Source organism: Microcaecilia unicolor, chromosome 4 (assembly GCF_901765095.1).
Source record: "Microcaecilia unicolor chromosome 4, aMicUni1.1, whole genome shotgun sequence".
Lineage (NCBI taxonomy): Eukaryota > Metazoa > Chordata > Amphibia > Gymnophiona > Siphonopidae > Microcaecilia > Microcaecilia unicolor.
Window position 1 is genome coordinate 239837414 of NC_044034.1, and position 13473 is coordinate 239850886.

Sequence of the window (13473 nt, forward strand, 5' to 3'; positions counted from 1 at the left end):
GCTTTCTGGAAATTCATGTGGTCGAGTGTGGTTTTTACTACTTCTTTTGGTAGTGCGTTCCACATTTGTGCGCTTTGCTGTTTGTGTAATGGAGGTTTAGGTATGATCGTGCTGATTTTATGGTGTTTCTGGGTGGTACTACTACTATTTAGCATTTCTATAGCGCTACAAGGCGTACGCAGCGCTGCACAAACATAGAAGAAAGACAGTCCCTGCTCAAAGAGCTTACAATCTAATAGACAAAAAATAAAGTAATCAAATTAATTAAGGTGTATAGGAAGGGGGAGAGGAGGGTAGGTGGAGGCAAGTGGTTACAAGTGGTTACGAGTCAAAAGCAATGTTAAAGAGGTGGGCTTTCAGTCTAGATTTAAAGGTGGCCAAGGATGGGGCAAGACGTAGGGGCTCAGGAAGTTTATTCCAGGCGTAGGGTGCAGCGAGACAGAAGGCGCGAAGTCTGGAGTTGGCAGTAGTGGAGAAGGGAACAGATAAGAAGGATTTATCCATGGAGCGGAGTGCACGGGAAGGGGTGTAGGGAAGGACGAGTGTGGAGAGATACTGGGGAGCAGCAGAGTGAGTACATTTATAGGTTAGTAGAAGTTTGAACAGGATGCGAAAATGGATAGGGAGCCAGTGAAGCGACTTGAGGAGAGGGGTAGTATGAGTAAAGCGACCCTGACGGAAGATGAGACAGGCAGCAGAGTTTTGAACCGATTGGAGAGGGGAGAGTTGACTAAGTGGGAGGCCAGCAAGAAGCAGATTGCAGTAGTCTAAACGAGAGGTGACAAGGGTGTGGATGAGGGTTTTGGTAGAGTGCTTGGAAAGAAAGGGGCGGATTTTACGGATATTGTAAAGAAAGAAACGACAGGTCTTGGTGATCTGCTGGATATGAGCAGAGAAGGAGAGAGAAGAGTCAAAGATGACCCCAAGGTTTCGAGCTGAGGAGATAGGTCGATGAGGTCTGTTATGTACCCCGGTGCCTCGCCGTAGATGATGATGTGAACTGTCGTGCAGATTTTGAATGCGATACGTTCCTTAATTGGAAGCCAGTGCAGTTTTTCTCTGAGTGGTTTGGCGCTGTGAAAACGTGTTTTTCCATATATAAGCCGTGCTGCTGTGTTTTGGGCGGTTTGAAATTTCTTTATGATTTGTTCTTTGCATCCCGCATAGATTCCGTTACAATAGTCTGCGTGGCTTAGTACCATTGATTGAACGAGGTTGCGAAATGTTTTCCTCAGGAAGAATGGTTTCACACGTTTTAGTTTCCACATTGAGAGAAACATTTTCTTTATGGTGAGTTTAGCTTGGGACTCTAGTTGGAGGTTTCGGTTGATTTATTCTGAGAATTTTCAGGTTGTCTGAAATAGGGAGGGTGTATCCTGGTGTGTTAATGTTTGTGGGTTTGTATGCGTTGTATTGTGATGAGATGATGAGACTGTGTGTTTTTTTTCTGTGTTGAGTTTTAGTTGGAATGTGTTTGCCCACGAGTTCATGATATTTAAACTGAGCTTGATTTTATTGGTGATTTCTGCTAAATCATGTTTGTAGGGGATGTATAGTGTGATGTCATCAGCATAAATGAATGGATTAAGGCCTTGTGTAGATAAGGCTTTGGCTAGTGGGACCATCATGAAGTTGAAAAGGATCGGTGATAGTGGGGATCCTTGTGGTACTCTGCAGTCTGGTTTCCAGGGTGACGATATGTTGGTGCTTGATTTCACTTGGTATGTTCTGGTGGTTAGAAAGCCCTTAATCCAGTTGAGTGTTACCACCAATTCCGAAATAGTCTAAGAGTCTTAGCAAGATATTATGATTAACCATGTCAAACGCACTGGACATGTCAAATTGAAGGAGGAGAATGCTTTTGCCTGTAGCTATCTCCTGTTTGAATTTGGATAGGAGAGTGAGTAGTACTGTTTTGGTGCTATGTTGTGGTCGGACTACTTATGCCCCTAGGTGTACTCTGTGCTGAGCATGGATAAACTTCAAACATGAACTTAAAAGTATAAATAAATGTGGTGTGTATGGATGTTAACCTGCATAACACAGAACTTTGACACTGTAATTATGCAAATTTGCTAGTTGTGCTTTGGCTTCAGTTGAGATTAACACATTTTGAATGTTGTGTTCATGGTTACTTCAGTGCAAGGTATTACAAATTTTCATTCTAGTGATTTGGGCTGATTTTTATTTAATTTTTTTTTTTACAGAGGTGCTTCACATTTATGGACAGAGGTTTCGTCTTCAAACAAATTAACAATTACATAAGCTGCTTTTCTCCTGCGGATCCAAAGGTAGTTGTCTAGTATATGAGGAGGTTTTTCTGTTAATCTGTTTTTCCCCAATGTATTTTGCAGATAAATTTGAAATTAATTTGATACGATAATATATGTAAGAAAAGTATACTTGAGTGGGTCCTACCTTTTTGTGTTTGATGTTTTCAAAGTACTGTAATAAGAAACAATTCTCATGGTTTGTCTTGTCAGTCTCCAGTCTATAGCTGCACTGCCTCATTCTTCTATATCTGTAGTGCAGTGAATACAACATAGGGCAGCTCTGCTGTACTTGCTGATTTAGGCTACAACTATTTTAGGCTCATGGATTTGGCTTAATCTTCTTTTTTAGTGACACTCTGGCAGTAAATTAGCAGCAATCTCTTTGAACCTCTGAGTGTGTATTTGCTATTCTGATCACCCGCTTGATCACAGATTCTTAACCCAGTCATCGGGACTCAGCCTGCCAGTCAGCTTTTCAGGATATCCAAAATGAATATGTATTATATTCTCACAACTATACATCATCTTCAAACATTTATTCTGTATTACAAAACATTTAAAATCTCATACCCACCATTACATCATTATAGTGCTGTCCATATACACATTCCCATTTACAAAATTTTGGCAATCTGGGTTTGATTCCCACTGCAACCCCTTGTGACCTTGGGCAAGCCACCTAATCCTCCATTGCCCCAGGTACCAAAATTGTGAGCCCTCTAGGACAGAGAAAGTACCTGCATATAATATGTACAGTGCTGCAAATGTCTGGTAGCGGTATAGAAATGATTAGTAATAGCGATATATTAGCTTATATCCATTTTCCACTAGAGAACTAGAAATGGATACCCTTAACAGGTTCCCAAATCCAATTCCCAACATTGAGCATATCACAAAATAGGGGACTGACATAGTAATAGTGCAGCATACAAGCGGGAGAGACAGTCCTTAGAATTCTCTCCCCCCCCCCCCCCCCCCGAGTGTACATTCTAAAGCCATGTCATCTAGGGCTAATTCCTCCCTAGCCCTGCAATAAACGTAATCCTGTATCCACCAATAATGGAACTGGTGATGTGTTGGGAGGCCAAAATCAAGGCCAAAAATCTTCCGGGAGGTCTTTAAAGGGTACTATGTCCCCTTCCTCCCATATTTGCCTTAATTGGGTAAGGCCCTGCTGCTCCTAAAATTTGAATATGGTGTCATCTGCTCAGAGGGTAAAGCCTGTGGCTATATGAATTGTCATTTGGCAAAAGTATTGTCTGCCTTGGAAAAAATGTTTCTGGATGGCATACCAGGCTTGAAGCAGATACCGCACTGTCAGTGGAGCCCAGCCTCCCAAGGAGAGTTAGTACTTGCGGTCATGGCAGTCAAAGGTCATGGCAGCTCATTTGCATCCAATACTGCTTAATCTGAAGCCAAAATTTTTTTTTTCAGTCCGCGATCCACTCCGCAAACAGCTGAAGTTGTGCTGCTTGAAGGAAAAAATTGGGGACTTCCATGCCTCCCCTCAGTTTGGGTTGATACAGTACATCTGCCCGTACCCTAGGCAGTTTGCGGTTCCATATATAAGCAAAATCTTTTCGGTTCGGCGGAAAAATTGTTTAGGTATAGGCAAGACAAGATTTATTATAGTTTGGGCAAGATCAACATTTTTACTACATTCACCCTCCCCAGCCATGATAACTCCAAGCCCTCCCAACAATCTAGTTCTAGAAGTAGTTCCCATGTCTTGAGGGGGGAAGTTGGCTTCATACAGACCCTGCAGGGTAGGTCTAGTAACTCTCAAATATTGAAGAAACCAAGTAGTCCACCGAAAAGGAAATTGGTTCTGCAATGAACAAGCAAGCTCGGGAACCAAATGAAAGCGTAAGATCTCTGATTTGGCCATGCTGACTAGAAATCTGGTGACTTGCCCATATGGATATAACTCTTGAACTACTTGCGGAATGGAATGACCAGGGTCTGTTAGGGTAAGTAGAATATCATCAGCAAAAAGCATCAGTTTATATTCTTCAGTTCCTAATAGGACCCCTCAGATATCTGGTTGGGCTCGAAGCACCTGGGCCAGTAGTTCAGTAGTAAGGGCAAAGAGCAATGGTGATAGCACACACCCCTGATGTGTACCTCGTCGTAAAGGGAATGTTTCCGAGAGAACTTCATTGACTTGTAAAGAAGCTAAGGGGTTTATTACATACAAGAGTCGAAGGCATGAAACAAAACATCCTGCAAAACCCACATGATCTAAAACTGAGAACAGGAAGGGCCAATATACCCTGTCAAATGCTTTTTCAGCATCTAAAGAAAGCATCAGCTTGGTCTGTCGCATGGCATTCACCTCGTGTACTAAATGGAGAGCCCTTCTGATGTTTCATGTGTGGTGCCCCAAGATAAAACCAGCTTGATCTTCATGTACTAGGCAGGGTATTACACATTGAAGTCTTCTAGCTAATATTTTAGTGAACAGTTGATAGTCCAATCCCAACAATAATATTGGTAGATATGAACCACAAGCCTGAGGATACTTTCTCTGCTTCAAGAGAATGGTGATGGCTGCTAATCGCCACAAATATGACCCATTCCACCTGTACTTCCAATGCTTTGAAGGCTTGTACCAAAAGTGGTGCTAGGATCTTACTATAGCATTTATAAAATGTATTTGTGTAACCATCAGGTCCTGGAGTCTTTCCATTAGGAAGATCCTGTATGGCCCAGGTAACTTCGTCTAAAGTGATAGGTTGAGGTACATCCTCCCTTTGAGACTGCGAGAGAGTATGCAGATGAATCTGATCAAAATAATTAGAGATCGTGAGCATCGTAGGGGATATATCAGGTATAATATTTGTAGTAGCTGAGAGAGGCTGTCCGGATATTCTCTGCTTTAATAAATCTTGTCCCAGCTTCGTCTGATATGGTAAAAAAATGATTACAGGTAGAACGCTTTTTGAGTTTAAATGCTGAAAGCCACAAGGCTCAATCTCATTCAGCTCCAACTGTACCCATAGTAACATAGTAGATGACGGCAGAAAAAGACCCGCACGGTCCGTCCAGTCGATGAATGTGTTCTGCTATTTGGGATGATTGGGGGTTCTGCAGCACCTGTGCTGTAAGACTGGAGAGCTCTGTATGTAACTTCTGAGTCTGAGCCCGTTTTTGGCATAGTAAGTGAGCCTGTAATGTAATCACTTTCCCTCGAATGACAGTGTTGAGGCTTTCCCACAGTGTCCCAGAGGAGACTTCCCATTTGTCATTAGTGGCGACATAGGCTACTAAATCTTTTTCTATTTGAGTGATTTTAGAGGTGTCGGCCAACAGAGCATCATTAAAGTGCCATGATGGGAGTGGGGGAGAAACTACATCTAATTCTAGCACCATTGCCATTGGAGCATGATCAGTCCAAGTTCTGGGCTGAATTTGTATGTCGAGAATGTGTGGTACCATATTCAGATGCCCCAACCAGAGATCGAAGTGCAAGTCATATACAGCAGAATAGTATGTGTAGCTGTGCACAGATTGATTCAAGTGTCGCCATAAATCAAGCAATTACCATGTGCCTATAAAACTGTGCAGCCGGATACAATCCAAATGAGAGTGTCACTCCTGTGGAGGTATTATCCAGAGCTTGGAATAGAATAAGGTTAAAATCACCTCCAACCAATTAAGAACCTACTATATGCTGGGAGAGGACCGCTGGCAGCTCATCGAAAAAATTTCCCTAATAGTCATTGGGAGCATACACGTTCAGTAAGGTGAGCATCTCCACCCCCTGCAACACTATTAGTAAATATCGTCCATCCCGATCCCGGGAGAGGTGCTTCACCTGCCAAGGGTACCTTGTTGAGAGTGCAATCAAGATCCCCCTCTTCTTTTTGCTAGGGTGGCTTGACGCAAAATAGTTATGAGGAAATCGCCTATGGTCACACAAGTGTTCATGAGCAGGAAGCAGATGCATCTCCTGTATAATTGTCACATCTGCTTGTAGACGCTGCACTTCTTTAAACATTAGCTGCTTTTTCACAGGCGAGTTTAACCCCTTAACATTAAGGGTGAGAAATGTGAGAGCACTCATAGCAGCCTTGAAATGACCACATATCCTGAAAAGCACAGGGGTCCCATTACTGCATAAGAAACCTGAGAGTCGGTCAGAGTTCCCACAGTGTAACAAATAAATCTCGACCCCTCCCCCCCAAACATGACATTCCTCATAATCTGGTACAGGAGTACCTAAAAAGGAAGCGACTTCGTCCTGCTAATATGAGTAAACTATAAGACTTACAGATCACACACATCAATTATTGAAAAGAAAAGGAAATTCAAGCTCAAGTAGTCCAGTTTTTGTGGTGAGAGGACTCGACCTGGTAGAGTTGCTATCTGCTGAAATCAAAAGGGCAATGATGTGCATGTCTTGGTGTATTGCGTCTCCTCAAGGCTTAGCTGGTGGACTTTGGCATTTCAAAGCTATGTCGGAACTTTACCACTGCAGACGCCCCGGCCCTTGCCTTTTGTAACTCTTGCAGCGGGGCCGCAATTCAGTCGATGTTGCTGGCCGCTTTGTGGAAGGCTCTGCCATGTTTAGGGCATCATCCAGAAAGATCTCTTGTTTCCGAAACCTTGAACACCTGATGGAGTTTGCCATCCTTGTAAAAACGTAGTGCAAATGGATGACACCACTTGTAGCAAATGCCCTGGGATTGACGATATTGTGTGAGAGATTTAAGTTCTGCTCTCCTCTTTAACGTGACCATATCTGAATCCTGATAGAGTTGAATTGGGTAGGTGTCCCATTTAAAGTTATTAATCTGGCGCGCTGCATGCATGATAGTTTCCTTTAGTTTTAAATCGGTAAAGCAGGCAATCAAATCCCAAGGTTGATTGGCTCTGGGTGCTCTCATTCGATCTGCACTTCGGAAGGCTCCATGGTCACTCGTACCTCTGCAAGCAGCGCACAGACTATGTTTTGCGCAACCTCCTCACAGTCTGCGTAGAGTGGCATATCTGGTAGGCCACGGAACTGGCGACTCTGGTTCTCGTAAGTCTTCTAGTTTATCCTACACCTGCTGAGCTTCAGACTGTGAGCATTCACAACTGTAAAATTTTGACACATTAACTGTATCATTTGAATGGTGGTGTTATACTGTGTTTTAGCTCAAACATACACATAGGCTTATTTATGCTTTTTAACTTTTTTTAACGTGCAAGAATCCCTAGACAGTAATGTTAAAATGGCAGTATCATCAACATTGCTTAAGATAATTAAATGTTTAATAATAATACATAAGTATGACTAAGTACATAAAAATTTCTTGTTGAAATTCAAAGTGATTGCTGAGAAAATGTCAAACTCCGGGTGTGTGTGTGTGTGTGGGGGGGGGGGGGGGGGAGGGGGGTCGCTTGTTTTTTGCCTCACCTTGTGGGAATATGGGACTATGCATTGATGTATCGTAGCTATACCTTCCCTGAAATTATGTAGTATATTTCCATCACATTCTGTTTAGTGTCATTTGCTAATTAAGCATTGTTCTGCAGGCCCTTTTTGAATTCAAATTTGAATTTCTCCGTGTTGTCTGCAACCACGAACACTACATACCTTTGAGTTTACCGATGCCATTTGGAAAGGGGAGGATTCAGCGCTATCAAGGTAAACACTATGTTCGGAATACAAAAGCATTTACAGTCTGTCTATCTTATGAAAATTCTAGGTGTTGTATAATTAAATATCAAACTACAGCAAACATTAAAATATCTTCACAGTTCAGCAAATAATAAAAACCTGCTCAAATTCTTCCTGCTCAAATTTCTGCAGATCAGTCTTTGAAAGAAGGAATATGGGCAAGTTGTAACCTTGTGCATATTTGTCTTAGAATGGACCAATAAAGAACATGTTGAAATAAATAAGTACTTAGTGTTTCAGCAGTGAATGGTTGCAACAAGGATTGTAAATGCATTGGTGCAGTACTGGGCTGTGCTTTGAAAAGTAGCTGTAACAATTTGAAATTAATGCAAGCGAAAATAGGCAACAAGTAAGGCAAATCAAAGCTAGGCATGATGTAATTATATTGTATGCCTGTCGTAGGGGCATGCCAGTGGGAGTGGGGGCCATGGTCTCTGTGCTCCAGTTTGCCCAAATTAATTTCATTCATCAAGACAAGATTCATTTATCACATTGCTCAAAAAAAACAAAAAATGGGCTGAGTGTTTTGGAAAAGTGCTCTTCAGTTACTTCCAGGGTAGTGAGCTAAAATAATGCACCCTTTGCTTCACCTTTGGTATTGTTTTATTTTTTTAATTACTTTTTTTAACTGCATCCAGAGACATGAAGTAAACTGAACTTTTAAAATAAAAAGCCATCCACAAACCTGGATTTCATAAGTTGGGACCCCTGGACCTGGGAAACTCTCTCACTTGGACTGTGCGCCCTGTGTTCCTCTCCTATCCACTCACTAAATCACTCCCTACCATATAGGATGTACTGTATTCCCCACTGGACTTCTCTTCTGACTTCTAACAATGCCTGTCAGTTTGAAATTGGTGCTATTTCAGATGAAGTCAATGACTTGGGTTGTACTCTGACCAACCATTTTACATGGCTGGCACTAAAGGCAAAAGGACTTGAGAAAAATGTAGGCCCTATAAAAAGTTGCACTAAGCTTTGTATACTGTTTTCATCCTGTTTTTGCATACATTTTTTTTACAATACTGTTTTTAACTTGCAAAGTGTTTGTTTGCCAATTCATGTATTTTTTTATGGCTGAATAAAGAAAATGTGCACATGCAGCCCCTATATTTAAAAATCCCGGTGAAGTATGCTGAATCTCTCACTTAGTCTCTGGCGGTTCCACCCCCTCTGATGCACACTTTCTGCTGATGTGGGGGAGGGGACCGGCAGGTTTCTGACTGAGAGCTGCAGCACGAGGCTCGGTACTGGTTGCCTTCTCTTTAGTTGGGGTTTTTTTTTTTGGGGGGGGGGGGTTCACAGTGCTGAATGTTCTGAGGCAGGAAGGAGCTGGAGGAGGAAGGTAAACTTGGAAGAAAGGGTGGACCACAGCAGGAGGGGGGGGGGGGGCAAGAAATGGTGATACTGGGAGGGAGGGGATGCTGTTGAACCAAGGTGGGGGGGGAGCAAGAAAGAAAAATAAAAAAGCTAGGGCCATTTTTGGGTGGGAGAGGGTCTGATGTGGAGGCTGGAAGGAGAACAGGTCACATGCTGGGGTTGAGGAGAGACAAGGTCTTTTGCAGGGGTTGGGAGAAGTGGGGTGATTTAGGGAGAAGTCTGGGGCTGGGAGAAAAAGGGACCAAGGGCAGACTGTAGTTAGGGTCTGATGCTGGGGCTGGGAGAAGCGGGCTGATATGTGGACTGGGGCAAATTTTATCGAAGGATTCAGCTTCAAATAACCTAGTGATAGGGGATTCTAGATGAAGGGGGAAGATGTTGGCAGATGGCAGTGAGAGAAGGGGCTGATGCTGAGGGGAGTGAGAGAGAAGAAAGGGCAGACAGTGTGGCAAGGGTGAATCAAGGCCGTGTGCAGCGGAAGCTGGAAATGGAGGGTAGAGGGATAAGGGGTTGATGCTGGGGCAAATAGAAAAGGCAGGTTAAATATTGGAGGAGGAGGCAGGTGAGCAGATGTTGGGGAAGAGAGATGGGAGAATAAATACTAGAGATGGGAAAGAGGTGGGACAATGGATGTTGGGGGGGGGGGGGGGGGAAGGATAAAGAGGCAGAAGGCTACGAAGAGGGTAAGATACAAAGGAAGGGGGCAAGTGTTTGAAGGAAGTGAGAGAACATGGAAATGGGGAAGCAAAAGGGGGAGTGGAAGCCTATTTAAGGGGGTAAGACATAAGCAAGGGACTGGAGGTGCAAAGGATATGACAGGGAAGGAATGAAGGTGGAGAGATGAGGCTAAGTAGAGTATGAGTGCAGAGAATAGAATTAAGGAATTAGAAGGTGGTTGAAAGAGGACGTGGAGACAAGTGGAAATGGAAGGACTAGAAAAGTAAGTATATGGAAGGAAAAGGGGAAATAAAGTCTAGCTAATAGAAGATAAAAAGACAAAAGAAATGACAGGAAAAATGAAAAGGAGGGGCAAGTTCAAAGAATGGAAATGAAGGACTAGTTTAGGGAGTACATTAAATATAAAGGTATATAGGACAGAGTGAAACGGGACAGTGGGAGCTGAGGAGAAAGGGTGAGAGATCGAAAGTGAGTGAAAAATGAAAAGGTGGCAACAAGGGTGAAAAACAAGAAGAAAATGAGTGAGTAGAGGGAACTAAGAGAAAAATGGAGAAAAAATGTAGAAGTTATGATTTATTAAAACTTGCTATGCTGCTCTATCTGCAGTGGCAGAGCAGCATATAATCTAAAAATTTCAGAAAAGAAAGGAACTCAATTACAGGAAAGGCCCACAATTAACACTGATTAAAGTAAGGAGTAGAACAAGACATTAAAACAAATCTGCAGTTATTGATCTCAGCTACCTCTTACCAGAGAACCCAATGGAACAGTCTCTGAAAGCCTACCCAAAAAAACAGATCTTCAGATTGACCTTGAAGGACTTTAGCAAAGGATCACTATGAAAAGAAAAGGGGTAGAGTGTTCCAAATATGAGGGGAGAGGAAAAAGAAGGTGCAGTATCTCATGGTTTCTAAGTGAGCAAATTTGGAGCTAGATAGGAGCAAAGGGTGGTCATTAATTGAATGGAGAACTCCAATAGGTAAATAGGGTATCGTGAGACAAGAGAGATAATCTGTGGTACAGATTTTAAAAGCTTTGATAGAAGTGCTATTTTGTAAATGATCTTGTGTTCGATGGGAAGCCAGTGTTTGACGTTTCAGTATGACAAGCACAGTACAAAAGTCTTATTGCAAAATTTTTGTAAAGTTTGTGACCATTTTAATGTTGAGCACGATAGATCTACATAAATGATGGTATAATAGTCAATTCAAGAAGTAAAGAGCGAGAGAACTAATGTATGAAACTTGTCGTGGTCAAGGAAGCGATGAACAGTCTCATGATTGACGGGAAGTAAAGAAGCAGAGTCTTGATAAATGGGAAAGCTGAGGTATAAATGAGAGGGGAAGAGTCCTGGATAATCCCTAAGTAACAAAATGATGGAACTGGTTGAATCAGAGACCCAAAAAGAGTGATAGGGGAAAACAGAGAGTTGGTGGATCCTGAGAACTAGCAAATAATAGAAGATAATAGTATGAAAAGGAGACCCTGAAGAACTTAGAAGGTGGGAGCTGGCAGATGGAAGGCCCTGGAACAGGCCTGTGGGGATCCTCCTCACAGCCGCATAAAGTAGACAGTCTTTCCTTGGGCCCCCAATGTTTTCTCATCGTAGCAACTCATCTAGATGAGCAGGCGCATCTGGTCTTTCATATTTTGAAGACTGGCTTCTGACAGTTTCTTTGAGAGCTTTGGCTCTTGAGGTTGAAACAATTTGTCACCAATGCCTTCAAGGCCTGAGTTTTCTTGTCATCTTAACACTTGAACCTTCAAACTGGATTTCATTTTTAGGAGCTGCACACAGATGAAAAAAACAAAACTTCTGTAGCTCAAGATAGATGTATGTCATTATTGCATTATGTCCATAAGGTGTGCCAGAATCAAACCTTATTCTGAGGTGTCCTCCTTGCCATTGCTGAAGCTATCTTTTGTCCTGATACTTCCTGCATCTCAAGAGCAAAAATCTGTTTGGTGGAGCTTAAAAATCGTATATAACATTTTTAAAAAAGTCCCAATTTTGCTTTAAAAGCCATGCTTATAAAAAATCTCATACTCAATAAACAAGGTGTCATTTGATAGATGTTAGTGCCCTCCTAGAATCACTTAAAAGTGCCAAAAATTGTCATGCTTTCTAGCGGCCATTTTATATGTTCCAATGATGTTCCAATGACATTATTGGCTGCAAAACAGGATGCAGGAAGCACTCATAAAAAGCTCAGTAATGCTATATTTATTAAACTTCTATAAAAATCCATAAAACCATATGAAAACGGTGTCAATAATATAAAAGAACTACATTAAGAAACAAAACTATAATAAAATCATATGCCAAAGATGAAATATATATAAGAAAACATAATTCATCAGTAACTGTACACATTTTAAAATTCTTTTTATGTTTGTATTAATGACTCTAGGTGGGTACTTAAAGATCTATCAAATGGCACCTTGTTCGATTTTGAGATTTTTTATAAACAAGGCTTTTAAAAAAAATTGGGATCTTTTAAAACAAACTTTTACATATTTTTAAGCTCCACCAGATTTTTGCTCTTAGTGCGATCTCATGATGATTAATATAGATGTTTAATTCGATTTGATGCAGTTTTAGGGCCCTGTTTACTAAGCCGCATTATAGGCACATTAGCATTTTTAACACGCGTTAAGTGTATGCGCCTACAATATCCCTCTAGGCACGTACATGGTTAACGCGTGCCTTAGTAAACAGGGCCCTTAATGTTTTATACTTTATATTACAGCAAATATAAGCGTCATTGTTTAGTTGCTGTATATAGAGAATCCTCTTGCATGAATGCTGGCTATAAATAACTGTTTTAGTATTTATTTTCACTTGATATATCGCCATATGACCTGTGCTAGGCCAACTTATTCCTCTGTTATTTCTTTTGTTTTTGGAGCCTTCTGCAATATGTATGGGTTAGAAAGGTCATAGAAGGATTGTGCATAAGGAATATGAGATGCCTTATTCAGAAAGCAGCACAAGGAATGAACTACTTTACTGGACAATATATGCAACTGCATGGTCCTTATGTCATACTTTGACTTCTTACTATTCTTTGAAATAGTTGTCAGTCAGGGCTAGTGTGTTTGGTCATGCTATGCTGTCCAATCTGTCTCCAATTTAAGCACATCTTGCATTATCTGTGAACAGGCTGCTCATGGACAGAAATCAAATTATTTGTAATTTTGAGTGGTTCCGAGTGTGATAGAAACTTATGTACGTGATGCAGTCCTGCTACCTATGGAAAAACACCTGTTAAAGGAGAAAAACATTGCTTCTTTCCCATCAACAAGCAGGATTAGGCAGTGTTTCTCCCACCTCCCTGAGAGTTTTGCTCCTTGTTGAGCTGTGAAATTAGTGAGGAACTGAAGACAACTGCCTGTAGAAAGTGCAACACATACTCAGAACTTGATACTTCAGTTCTGAGCTTTTGAAAAGCTGTTCAGTCTTGGTACTGTCAG

At 41.6% G+C, this 13473-nt stretch overlaps 1 protein-coding gene across 1 annotated transcript in view; it reads left to right on the forward strand.

Annotated features, from left to right (window-relative positions):
• DOCK9 (dedicator of cytokinesis 9) overlaps positions 1–13473 on the forward strand; it is a 719745-nt gene that overhangs the window by 450975 nt on the left and 255297 nt on the right. The window contains 2 exon segments of the mRNA XM_030201354.1: positions 2208–2291; positions 7797–7908. Of these exon segments, the coding sequence (XP_030057214.1) occupies positions 2208–2291; positions 7797–7908 (196 nt within the window).